At 44.0% G+C, this 11,158-nt stretch overlaps 1 protein-coding gene across 6 annotated transcripts in view; it reads left to right on the top strand.

The window, feature by feature from the left end:
- Window positions 1–11,152, top strand: part of SMARCAL1 (SWI/SNF related, matrix associated, actin dependent regulator of chromatin, subfamily a like 1) — a 40,749-nt gene extending 29,597 nt beyond the window's left edge. For 3 of the 6 annotated variants that reach the window (XM_008644832.2, XM_017727301.1, XM_017727302.1), the window contains exons 11-17: window positions 271–489; window positions 1,264–1,334; window positions 3,471–3,573; window positions 4,261–4,443; window positions 4,942–5,042; window positions 6,566–6,662; window positions 7,019–7,225. In XM_008644832.2, coding sequence (XP_008643054.1) covers window positions 271–489; window positions 1,264–1,334; window positions 3,471–3,573; window positions 4,261–4,443; window positions 4,942–5,042; window positions 6,566–6,662; window positions 7,019–7,225 — 981 coding nt within the window. Of the gene's footprint in view, window positions 1–270; window positions 490–1,263; window positions 1,335–3,470; window positions 3,574–4,260; window positions 4,444–4,941; window positions 5,043–6,565; window positions 6,663–7,018 lie in introns of all 6 variants that reach the window. The other 3 variants (XM_017727304.1, XM_017727303.1, XM_017727300.1) reach the window with 3 other exon arrangements.
- The last annotated feature ends 6 nt before the right edge of the window (window positions 11,153–11,158 follow it).

Raw genomic sequence — 11,158 nt, 5'->3', positions numbered from 1 at the left:
AGGAATCCTTTCCACTTTTCTGCATAGTCTTCTTCCCTGCACCTCCCTGAGCTCTTGCAGATAGGAAAAAGGGAAACTTGTAAGTAATCTTTTCATGTTGGGTGGATTAGTTTGTATGTTTCTACCTTATTGCCATTTTTGTCAAATCTCCTGTGAACTGTCAAGTTCTTGCCTTGTCCAGTTTCCCTGGAAATTTATTCTGCTTTTGGATTACCTGCAGAGCAGTTCTCTTATAGGTTTGACACTGATAACTGCTTTGATCTTTCCCAGATGCCATGGGGTTGGGACTACTCTGGATCATCCAACTTAACTGAACTGAAGATTTTGCTGGAGGAGTCCATCATGATCCGACGTTTGAAATCAGATGTGCTTTCCCAGCTTCCAGCAAAGCAACGCAAAATGGTTGTGGTAGCTCCTGAAGGCATTAGTGCAAAGACCAAAGCTGTCTTGGCAGCTGAAGCAAAGAAGATGGCCAAAGGATATGAAAGTGTAAGTCAGAAACTATTTTCATGATGAGCCATTGCTATTTCAGGTACTTTTATTTAAAAACATCAGTGAACAAACAGTACCCTGAGTTCCAAGAAGGTCAGAGCCATACCTTATGTGAAGGCACAGTTTTAAATGAGTATACAGCACAATCAAAACTAGCTCAGCTTGATTTGATCTAAGTGGTCTACATTGTCCCTTTGTGTGAAATACCATTTTCCCCTCTTTTTTTCTCTCTTGTTAGTAATTTCTAATTGTCTTTCATATCTCTTGCCTCTCTACTTACTCTCCTGTCTAGCCACTCATTCAGCCTACGAAAACAGCCTTGATTGGAGTTGTGTAGTGAACAGAGCAGTAGCCAAAAATGTGAAGGGTTTATTTTTGCTTTCCTTGTTTGTTTTCCTTGTATGGGTGGAAAATGCATGTTCTAGGCTCCTAGGTTGCTAATACAGTTCTTACAGAACATAGGGGTTTTTCCTTGCCATTTTAGTTGGGACACGCTTTCTCAACTAAAACTGCATTTGTGATACACTTGTCATCCAACTTGTAGGAGTTGAGTGGGAGGTAGGCAGGGAGGTGTCAGGACTGTGTGAGTATCTGCCGTACCCAATGGCGAGTAGGAGACTTTCCGCACCAGGCCTCTATTGCTGTGCTTTTTTAGACTGATTTTTTTCCTAGCAAAGTGTTTATTGGCAGCAGCAGACATCCCAGATCTGTAAGCAAGAAGGAGAAAAGGCATTTTTGAGACTCAAATTTGTTTATCTTTTCCTTCTACAGAAACAACAGGAGAAGGAAGCTCTTCTTGTCTTCTTCAACAGAACAGCAGAAGCTAAAATCCGCTCAGTCGTGTAAGTGCTGTGTCATTGCCTCATTCTTGCCTGGTAAAATGTGGTTTTTTCTGCTGAGAACAGGGAGACAGTGCCCTAGAGATAACAGTGCAGGCACATGAAGCATAGCCTCAAGTCAGCCTAGAAAAACTTGATTGTAATTACAATGCACTAAACATTTTCTTCTCTTGGAGTTCTTTCGCTGAATAAGTCTTCTGATTTCATTCCAGATACAGATCTAAACTGTCATTTGAACCATTTAAAATGACTTTGTGTTTTGGACTTGGATCAAATTCCCTGGTCTGGACCCTATTTCAGTTTAAGGAGCAGGGGAATAATGAAACTAAAAGCATCAACAGAATTTGAGAAAACAAATGCTGCAGTTCTGCTGCAGCAGGAGTCCTGAACCAAAAAGCTTATGAGATGGGCTAAGCTTTAATTGTAGTGTGCTTTAGGAATCTCAAAGCTCCTACTGAAGTTCTTGCCTCTTCCACAGGGCTCGCATGGGACCTCAGTAGCAAAAGTTTTGTACCACAGGTGTGCTTTTAACTCTCTCTTCCCTAGAAATAATTTCTTTCTGTGCCCTTTCATCCTTAGCCTTTTTGCTGGGACTGCAAAAGAATTGCTTTAGGTCATAGCATAACTTTCTCATAAGTAGTATGCTAATAATATAAAAATGGTTTACTTTCCACAGCTCTCCAAATGTAAGGACCAACTGATGTGCACTGTGTGATTTCAGTCGCAGACCTTGCCACAAAATTTGCCTGTTTGGCACAGAACTGCACTTCATAGTCCCAGCATTCACTTCTGTAGGAGAGTTTCTTCCTTTTATGTTAGTGAACAGTTAGAAGAGTTTCTTCTTTTTATTTCAGTTGCAAGTATGAACTGAATATAAAACCATGAAGTGCTGTTTACTTGACTCTCTGGTAGGAAGTAGTCCATTTTTTTCTGGGGTTTAGTAGCATTTAAAATATCAGTACCAACTGCTAAGGTACAGTACTGTCTGTACTAATGGTACTGTCCTGTGATCACTTTCCATGTCTTAACCCTTGATGACACATCTTCCATTGCTTCCATTGAAATTACATGCCATTTCTTAAATAGAATGGGGGAATGAGATATAAAATAATTGTGATGTGTTGGTTGGCATCTGCTCACTACTCTGAATGTTCACTTTGATATTTGTTTTAAAATCCAGCAGTCCCACTTCTCTCCCAGATTTCTTTGTTAAATGATACCGTCATGTAATGGGGATTTGAACATTATGAACCCTGCAGAGTTGTCTGCCATCTTAATACAGTGCTGGAAATCCTTCTTGGTCTTTTTCAGTGACAGTTGCTGCTGACCTAAGATGTGTTGTATTTAGCAAAGGTCTTGGTATTTCTGATCTTCACAACAACTTTGCTGTTCCAAAGAAAAGATGACATTTGTATCATCTGTATGGGCTTATAGGTGTTCCTCAGGCTCTAGCTGACCTGACTGTAACACAAGCTACTACATAGAAATGGGTTCTGTAGCTGTGCTCCTAGTCCATGGGAAAAGCTAGATGTTTTCATTTAAGTGCATTTAAAAGGAGTCTTGTTGCCTTTCATTGGCCATTAGCCTATATGCATGTGGATAACTCCTAGAAATAGGATGAGGAATTTAGATTCTTAAGCTGGAGTAAATTGTCAGTGGGAGCCATTGCAAGAAAAGGTGGTTTTTTTCTGATCAATGTGTTTAGAGATCTTTTCTTCTGTTATAAAAACAATTCCAAGTAAACCCAGGAAATTTTAACTGCATACAGATTATTTTAGTGTATTTAGAAATACAGATGAGTGAGTGAGATTGTAATTAAGTATAGATGGGCTTCAGTTGATTGGCCTGGGATGTCATGTTCCAAGTATGATACAATAAACTGATTCTCTTTGGTACCCAAGTATAATGTAGGCAGCTATCTCCTGTGGTGAAGAAAAAATTAGGGAATTTGCCTTTCCATATTTTAGTCTGTAGAAGACTTGACTTGCTACTTGCACTTTACTGCAGCTTTTTGTGCTAGCCTGTTTCCTGGTGTCTGTGTATAGATGGGCACTATCTTCAAAATTTGTTGTGAGCAAAGTCTGTATTCTCTCAGCACATAATCTTATAGTGTTTTCGTGTTTTTCCTTTTTCATGTAGAGAATACATCCTGGAGTTACTGGAAAGTGGGAATAATAAATTTCTGGTGTTTGCTCATCACAAGATAATGCTGGATGCAGTAGTTGTAGAGCTGAAGAAGAAAGTAAGTGACTGACTGATTTGTCTTAACTTTATCACTGTTCTAGCTTCAGAGCTGTTGAAGAGCCCCCTGGATTTATGGCTGGTCAGATAGTTTATTATGTCTGTCACAGTTAGTGACAGAGGTAATTTCTACTTGCTGTGCTTCTGAGTGTGCCCTTCACCAAGGGAGCTGAGCTGTCAGGGTGAATGCCTCACAGGATGCACTTTGTATTAGCTGAATGGCTTTTATTGTATTTAATGTTCTTTAATTCCACTGTCTGCCCTGCAGCTTGTGAATTCTTAGAGGAGTGTTACTCTGTGTGGCCATTGTTCTCCAGGCTTTCCTCAGAGGGAGAATGTGACTACCTAAGCCCACCATCCCTGCCTGCCTTTACCTCTGTGGTACTCTTATATTTTTGAACTAAGATACTGCAGGGAGACTTGATAGAGCTGCCAATCATTACTCTTGACTTCAAAATTGTTTGTCTAACTTTTCATGTGAGATTTCCATGGGTGCTCCTAAAGCATTCTGGGTCATGCTGGGGCAGCATGAAGAATGGTTTAAGATAACATTCCAGACTATAACCCACAGTGACACTGGTGACTTTGCTCAGTGGCAGCATTGGGTATGGAATCCACTAAAACATGGAAGGAGTATACAAGAAAGGGGACACCAGGTCTCTAAACAGCATCTTCTGCCTTTTCACAGCACGTTGAGCACATTCGCATTGATGGCTCCACATCTTCAGCTGAGCGGCAGTCTCTGTGCCAGAAGTTCCAGTTCTCAGAGAAGCAGGCTGTGGCTGTCCTTTCCCTCACTGCTGCAAACATGGGCCTGACATTGTCTGCTGCAGATCTGGTGGTGTTTGCAGAGCTCTTCTGGAACCCAGGGGTCAGTGTCCTGGAGGGGACAGGGGTTGGATGTTCCCCAGAGAGCAGAAATGTTGGTAATTAGGAAATGTGGCAGGTGACTTTCTCTAGGGTTTTTCTCTTTCTTTCTGTCATGTCTGCTGGCTCTGCAACCACAGGTGCCTGGGCTTGAACCTGTGAGGCTGGTTTACACAGCTTGCTGGCAGGGGAAGGTGGCACAAAAGGGAAACACGCTTCCGTCTTAATTTGACAGAGCTCTTAAGTGTTTGCCCAGCCAAGACCTGAAAGGGTCCATCATCAGTGCTGACCTCTACTTTGGAAAATTGCTCAGTGCGTTTTGGGAACCTCGTGTACCAGATTGCTTCTTGGCTTAGTCTGTTTGAGAATACAGGTCTGGACAGGATCCAGATAAGAAAGAGTTGCTAAGCAGAAGAAACGAGATCTTCCTGTTCTCTGGTGCTTACACTATTTCTTAGATGTTGCAGTTCTCCCTTTTAATTTGTCATGTTTTTGTGTTAAGATTTTGATCCAAGCAGAAGATCGGGCACATCGAATTGGACAGACCAGCTCCGTTAATGTTCACTACCTGGTGGCTAAAGGCACAGCAGATGACTACTTATGGTAAGAAGGGAGGCAGACACTTTGGTTCTCCTGCCACCTGTTTCCACTGTTTGTCACATATGTGGTGTGAGGGGTTAATGCTAGTGCTGATTTCCACAGCCTGTGAGGGGAGGATCAATATGTGCCAGTCAGGGCTGCTTCGAGCTGGTGATGTGGCCTGGCTGCAGTGGACATGACTAAGTGGCTGACAAGCGGGAGGAATAAAAGTAGTCACCTGACAAAGAAAGGGCTCTTAAGAGAAATTCTGGGAGAGCTAAGGCATCTAAAACCTTCCCAGTCTCCTTGTAAGGAGGAGGAATTGTCTTAGATAACAGCCCAGAACATTCCTGTGCTAGGGTACTGTAAAGTGCTGAGACTTCCAAACAAAGTCAGCAGACGCCGGAGATGGTTCAATGTATTGCAGATCAGGTCTGAGGAGCAAGCTGGCTGCTGAGTGCTTGGATAGGGAGCTGTGGAGGAGGACTGCACTGTTGCCTTCCGCTTGCTCTTCAGAGCCCTTCAGATGGATTAAAAAGGTGCTATTGACCCACCTCTGGATAGTTGTGGTATGAGCTTTTTTGGCTGCAGTGGGAGTCACCAGCGAACATTAGTCCTTAAGGCTGGGGAATCTGACATCTGGGGGCAGGGAGGATCTGAGGAATCTTTAGTGCTGCAAGGGAACTGACCTGCAAATGATGGAAAGAAATTATCCACCAGCTGGTTCATTTAAAGTCCAAAATTACATCTTTATTACCTTGTTTAAAGGAATGAATGAACTAAGTGAACTTGTGCAGTTCCCAGAATATAATGATGGCAAGTAATTATAACCCATACAATGCAAAGATCTGGAAACTGATGCATCACCCAAATTTCATGGAAAGTTAATGACAGTAATTCTGCCTTTATTTGTGAAATGCTGTCTGTGCAGTCATTAGTGCTTAATGGGGAAGAAATACAGCTCTCAAAAGGACAGTGGCATCTTTTTCAAGACAGGACAAAGAACAAGAGGACGAGGCTATTTGGTAAATGCATTAATTGTGCTGTGGCCTTGGATCTTTCAGTGCCCAGTTTGCAGGTGTGGCTGGGACCTCTTGGCGTTTTGGGCCAGTGATGGATTCTTTCTCCTGCTGTACATTGGGAGTTATCCTTGAAATGCTGATACATTTGTTGTTGGGGCTTACTATTGCTTGCATTGGAGACTGAGCGCACAGGCTACTCGGAACCCCTTTTAGCTGCATCTTCTTGTTCTGACTTCATACCACTGGTGTTGCCTCAGTCAACTAGTTTCTCTATTGGATGTGTGTGTTCTCCAAATGTTTATAGCCCCAAATCCTCTGATTGTTACCAATTTAATTGATTGATATCCCAAGACAGCATGCAAGTGATGATAAACAAGAGCAGGACAGGTTAAGGAACAAACAAACTTTGGTAGAAAAGCTGTCTTTATACCCAGCTGTATCCTTTTTTAATCTACACATAGTAAATGAAGCAGTGTCCTTGATGATACATTTCTCCTTTCAGTAATATCTGTTTATCACTCCTAGGCCAATGATTCAGGAGAAAATCAAAGTGCTGGGCGAAGCTGGTCTTTCAGAAACCAATTTCTCCGAAACAGCTGAGTCAACTAATTACTATGCTAAGGTAATTGACCTGAAAGAATATTGGTGGTCCCTGGGAGAGGCTGAATGGGCTTTGGCTTGTGTACATCTAGATTGGCACAGGTGACCTTACACCTGTTCTGCCTTTAATGCCGCAGACCAGATTGTTCAACTCCTCCCGGGATCCACACCTTGACTTGGACTCTCCACAGAGGTTCCAAGCCTGTTACTTGCAAGGAGGCCTCTTAGCCTCCGTGTCTCATGTCTTTGAGTATGTTGTGTGTGTATCGTATATGGTATGATCTATACACACTGTGTAAGGGGAGTGTCCTCTGATTTTGCTTACCGTATTTTACACGACAGTGTGGATGCAGATCCTGTTCTGTTCTGTTTCCTCAGCCAGATCCAAAGCAGAAGACGATCTATGACCTTTTCCAGAAGACCTTCTCTGAGAGCAGAGATGACACTGATGATGTTTTGTTTTTGGAGGCAGCTGATGCTGGCTGTGAGTTTGACTCTGGGAGTGCTTTGCAAGACAGAGAAGCAGAGACATGTTCAGTGAGTCCCAAAAAAAAGCGGCGTATTGAGGAGTTTTTCAAAGAGTAAATGGTGACAGCAAAAGAGATGGCAGCTACGAGATTTTTTTTTTAATTAAAAAAGAAAAACCAAAAGCAATCACGTATTATTTTTTGAGTTTTTGAAAATAAAAGACTTGAAGTTTTCTGTATCTCTGGCATGTTTCATCTCAAAGGATGAGAAGGCAGTCTGACAGTGTGACAGATGTGCAGTGCACACCTGGCAGCCTGCAGGGTTTGCAGTCAGTCCTGGTTTTGCCAGTGACTGAATGGACATGGGAAAGTGTCATTCTGCTGTGTTTCAGCATGTCAGCTTCCACAGTTGTTCTGTTTAAAAAGCAGATAATGGTCCCCAAAGCAGAACTGGTAAGAAAACCAACTCCTCAGCAGCTGCAGAGTGCTTTTAACAATCAGTTTTCCATCTCCAAAAGTCTGTATTTCTAGGAGTTTGTTCCCTGGCAAATTTGGCCATTACTTGGATCACTCACAGATTGGCTCTTGGGTATTCAGTTTGGCCATGAGGAAAAAAGATCCAGACAGATCTTGATGTTTTGTGGAAGTGGGGAAGAGGAGGGAAAAGAGCAAGTTACCACCTTGAAGCTAGGTAATGTAGCTGCGTACCAGTAAGTGTGTATTGCCTGTTTTAGGCAGATACCTGCCTCAGCACACTCATCTCTGGCCTCGTGCTGAATATTAGGACCTGCTCCATGGCATGTGCTGCTTCTGTCAGTGGAGGGTGAAGCTTGTGCTGACTGCCAGGGATTAACCCTGACGTCTCAGGGAGGGGAGGTGTGTGTGTGTTTTCTTCAAGACTAGACTGATTTCTACAGATGAATGAGGAGGGGGACACAGGCAGCCTTTTGCTCGTTTTGTAAGAAAGTGATTCTGGACTGAACTGTTTAAATAAAAAGTTGTTCTAAGTTGTGATTCCCCAGATTTTGGTGGTACTTCTATTTTATCATCTCCCAGTTAGCTGTGTTTTACAGCTGTAATCTGTAGAAAAGGTGGCAAACTGAAGGCTTACATTGAGCTCCTGGAGGCCAGCAGCTAATGTGCTGTGGAGGTGACGTGCTTGGCTCTGTGCAAATACCAGACACTGACAAAAAATACCTCTCTTGCGAGGCAGAGGAGAAAAATGTTTGTGCTGTAAGATTAACCTGATGATATTAGGTATTTTTTCCTGCATTGAAGGGTTTGATTGTTCCATTTTCAGCTGGTGTCGTCATGGAAATGCCCCACAGGCTGGATGTACAATTGTGCTGGGTGGAGAACTGCTTTCCATTCATGACTGCAGATGGTGCTTTGGGGTGTGAGCAGTAGCAAGGGGTGTTGTGACTGGGCAACTGCAGGAAATGGTTTATCTCTGGGTCTGAGGATGAGAGTTAATGAGCACTGCTCTTGCTTCAGCAGCTGGCCAGGTGATGACACGCTTTTTGACATTTTTAAATGTCTGTCATCTTGAACACAGAGTATTAAATCTGTAGGACGAGTGATCTTTCTACTTGCAAAGTGGGTTGTTCTGAGTAAGGGGTGAGAAATGTTGCTGTCTGCTGACTGAGAAAAAATGCAAAAGACATTATTTGTATACCCCTATTGTTGTCTCCTATAGAAGTAGTTATCTTCTTTGTAAAGCTACAGCTATTTCAAAACTACTTTCCTAAGATACATTGAAAGTACCCTTGGAGAATTCTGCTTCTTACAAACTCGATTCATCTTTGATTCATCTCATTGTCCATATGTTGGTAAATCCCAGCCTTGGTAGAAGAATGCTAGGTGCACCTTCCCTTTGTTAGGACCCATAAAATCTCGGTTTGCTGCACAGATACAGAGGTTTTTCAAATACACTTGAAATTCACTTTATCCTTACTAGATGAAAAGGGGGAGAAGAACATTGCAGGAAAGTGCTGTTAGTGATTACTTCAAGGGAGGGGAGAGACTACAGGCCTTATCCTGATGGCACCATTAGTCCATCATTAATATGGTGAGGAGGTGGGTGGGCAGCTGGCAGCAGGCTCAGACAGGATCTCCAAGGCTTGCTGACGAGAACCTGTACAAGGCAGTGTGTAGGTTGCCAGTGAGACCCACAGGCAGGCTCAGGAACATGCAGCACTCCTGGGGACTCTTCGCACCTGCCCACTGAAGATGATAGAGCTGTATCTTTTTTGGCATTATCTAAAGCCAGTAGAGGAAAGGGAAGGACCCATCTTACTGGATCTTGGAGCATCTTACTGTGGCTGGATACCTGCTCCCACCCATGTTCGAGAAAGGTGTGTTTTCAAGAAGGATGGCAAAACAGCAACAACAGGTTAAAATACCTGAACAATAAGCTGGAGCAGTTCCAACTAAATGTTCTGCATGCCCCAGGCTGGCCAGCTTCATGTGCTGAAGAGTTCAAGGGGCTGGACTGTCAAGGCAGGGCTGTGCTGGCCTGTCTGTGTCCTTCATCTTCTCAGTTACTTGGAAATGCGTGTTTACCTTGGCAGTGCTGGGAACGGCTGTCACCCTGGGTGGCTGGGTTTGGTTGTTGCCAGAGCTGTCTGTGACACTGGTAGATGATGGATATGACCATGTGCTGTACTGTCACAGCAAACCTGAACTCTGTAGATACCAGGGAATAGCAGTAGGTTCTCTGGATGTGTTGGCTGACAATTTATATGTTTGTTTAACCATATCATCACTAAGCAGCCAGAGGAACTTACATTTTCTTTTCAGTTTTCTAATATGTTGGTATCAAAGCTGTATCCTGTGAGTCATCATTATGACGAGGATCTGAAAAGGGCAAATATATTCCTAGGATATATCAAATGAGATTTTGATTCAACTGAGGGAGATATAAATACCATTGCCTAAAGCCTTGCTGAGCCCTCATCTCAAACACTGCTCTGGCACCAGCTCCCAGAAGAGCTTGCAGGGATGAAGCTTGGCATGAGAGAGGGAATTAAAAATGTCAGTGTTCAAACCCTCAAAGCAAGAGCCAAGAGGGGAGGTGACATCCGTCCCTGAGCAGCCCCTGAAGTACAGACCCCAGCCAGGGAAATTAACACAGTGGTAGGGTACACTTGATTCCTTGATTCCCTCTTAACTAAATAGACTGCAAGCGAAGAGGGCTGTCATGGGTTGAGGCAGCCAGGGTGGGTATGGAGGAAAATTACCTGCAACAAGTACCTGGGGACAGTTTCTCTAGGTGGACTGGGAAGCTCCAGCCCGCTCCTGGCAGGAGGGGGATGAACCGTAGCTGGCTCTGCACATCAAAAAGCTCTCAGGCTAACTGGATTACATTTCTTAATAGAGGTTAATGGGTTGCTAATCCCCTTAACAAGCATTGCAGCTCGGTGGCACTGGTGTATTTTTCTCGCTGTGTTTTGATGCTGGGAATCACCCCTGCAGCGACACACGAGGGCTTTTGGGGCTGGTTGTGTCAGCACTGGGCAAACTCAAGGAAATTAGGGAGTTGCCTTGACCTGACCTGATGCCAAAATTATTGAGATCTCATGGTTTAGGGCTGGTATGTTTTACGGTAAGAATTCATCCTCATTGATTTTTATATTTATTCATTATTATTTACTTGTTCTGCAGTTCTGGTCATGTTTTCTGTCCCCGTTTTGACATCTACCTGCTGTTTACTATCTTTAAAAACGAGGTGAGTGAATGGAACTGCCCCTTCTCCTGTTCTGCTGTGACCTCCCTCGGTGGAACCCCAGGACTGTGAGCTGCGGCGGTGCTGGCGCTCATGCACCGCCCGGGTCTCACACTGCGTTCCGCAGGATGGCTCAGGCTGGAAGGGACCACGGTGCTCATCTGGTCCAACCCCCCTGCTCAAGCAGGGCCGTCCCAGAGCACACGGCACAGGACTGCAACCGGACGGTTCAGAAGAATCTCCAGTGAGGGAGCCTCCACAACCTCTGTGCCAACACTAAGGCCGCCCTTGCTCCCGTCCCGGCTGACCCGGGCCTCGGTGCGCCCC

Source organism: Corvus brachyrhynchos, unplaced genomic scaffold, assembly GCF_000691975.1.
Source record: "Corvus brachyrhynchos isolate BGI_N302 unplaced genomic scaffold, ASM69197v1 scaffold452, whole genome shotgun sequence".
Taxonomy (NCBI): domain Eukaryota; kingdom Metazoa; phylum Chordata; class Aves; order Passeriformes; family Corvidae; genus Corvus; species Corvus brachyrhynchos.
This window is presented reverse-complemented; position numbering and strand designations above follow the sequence as displayed.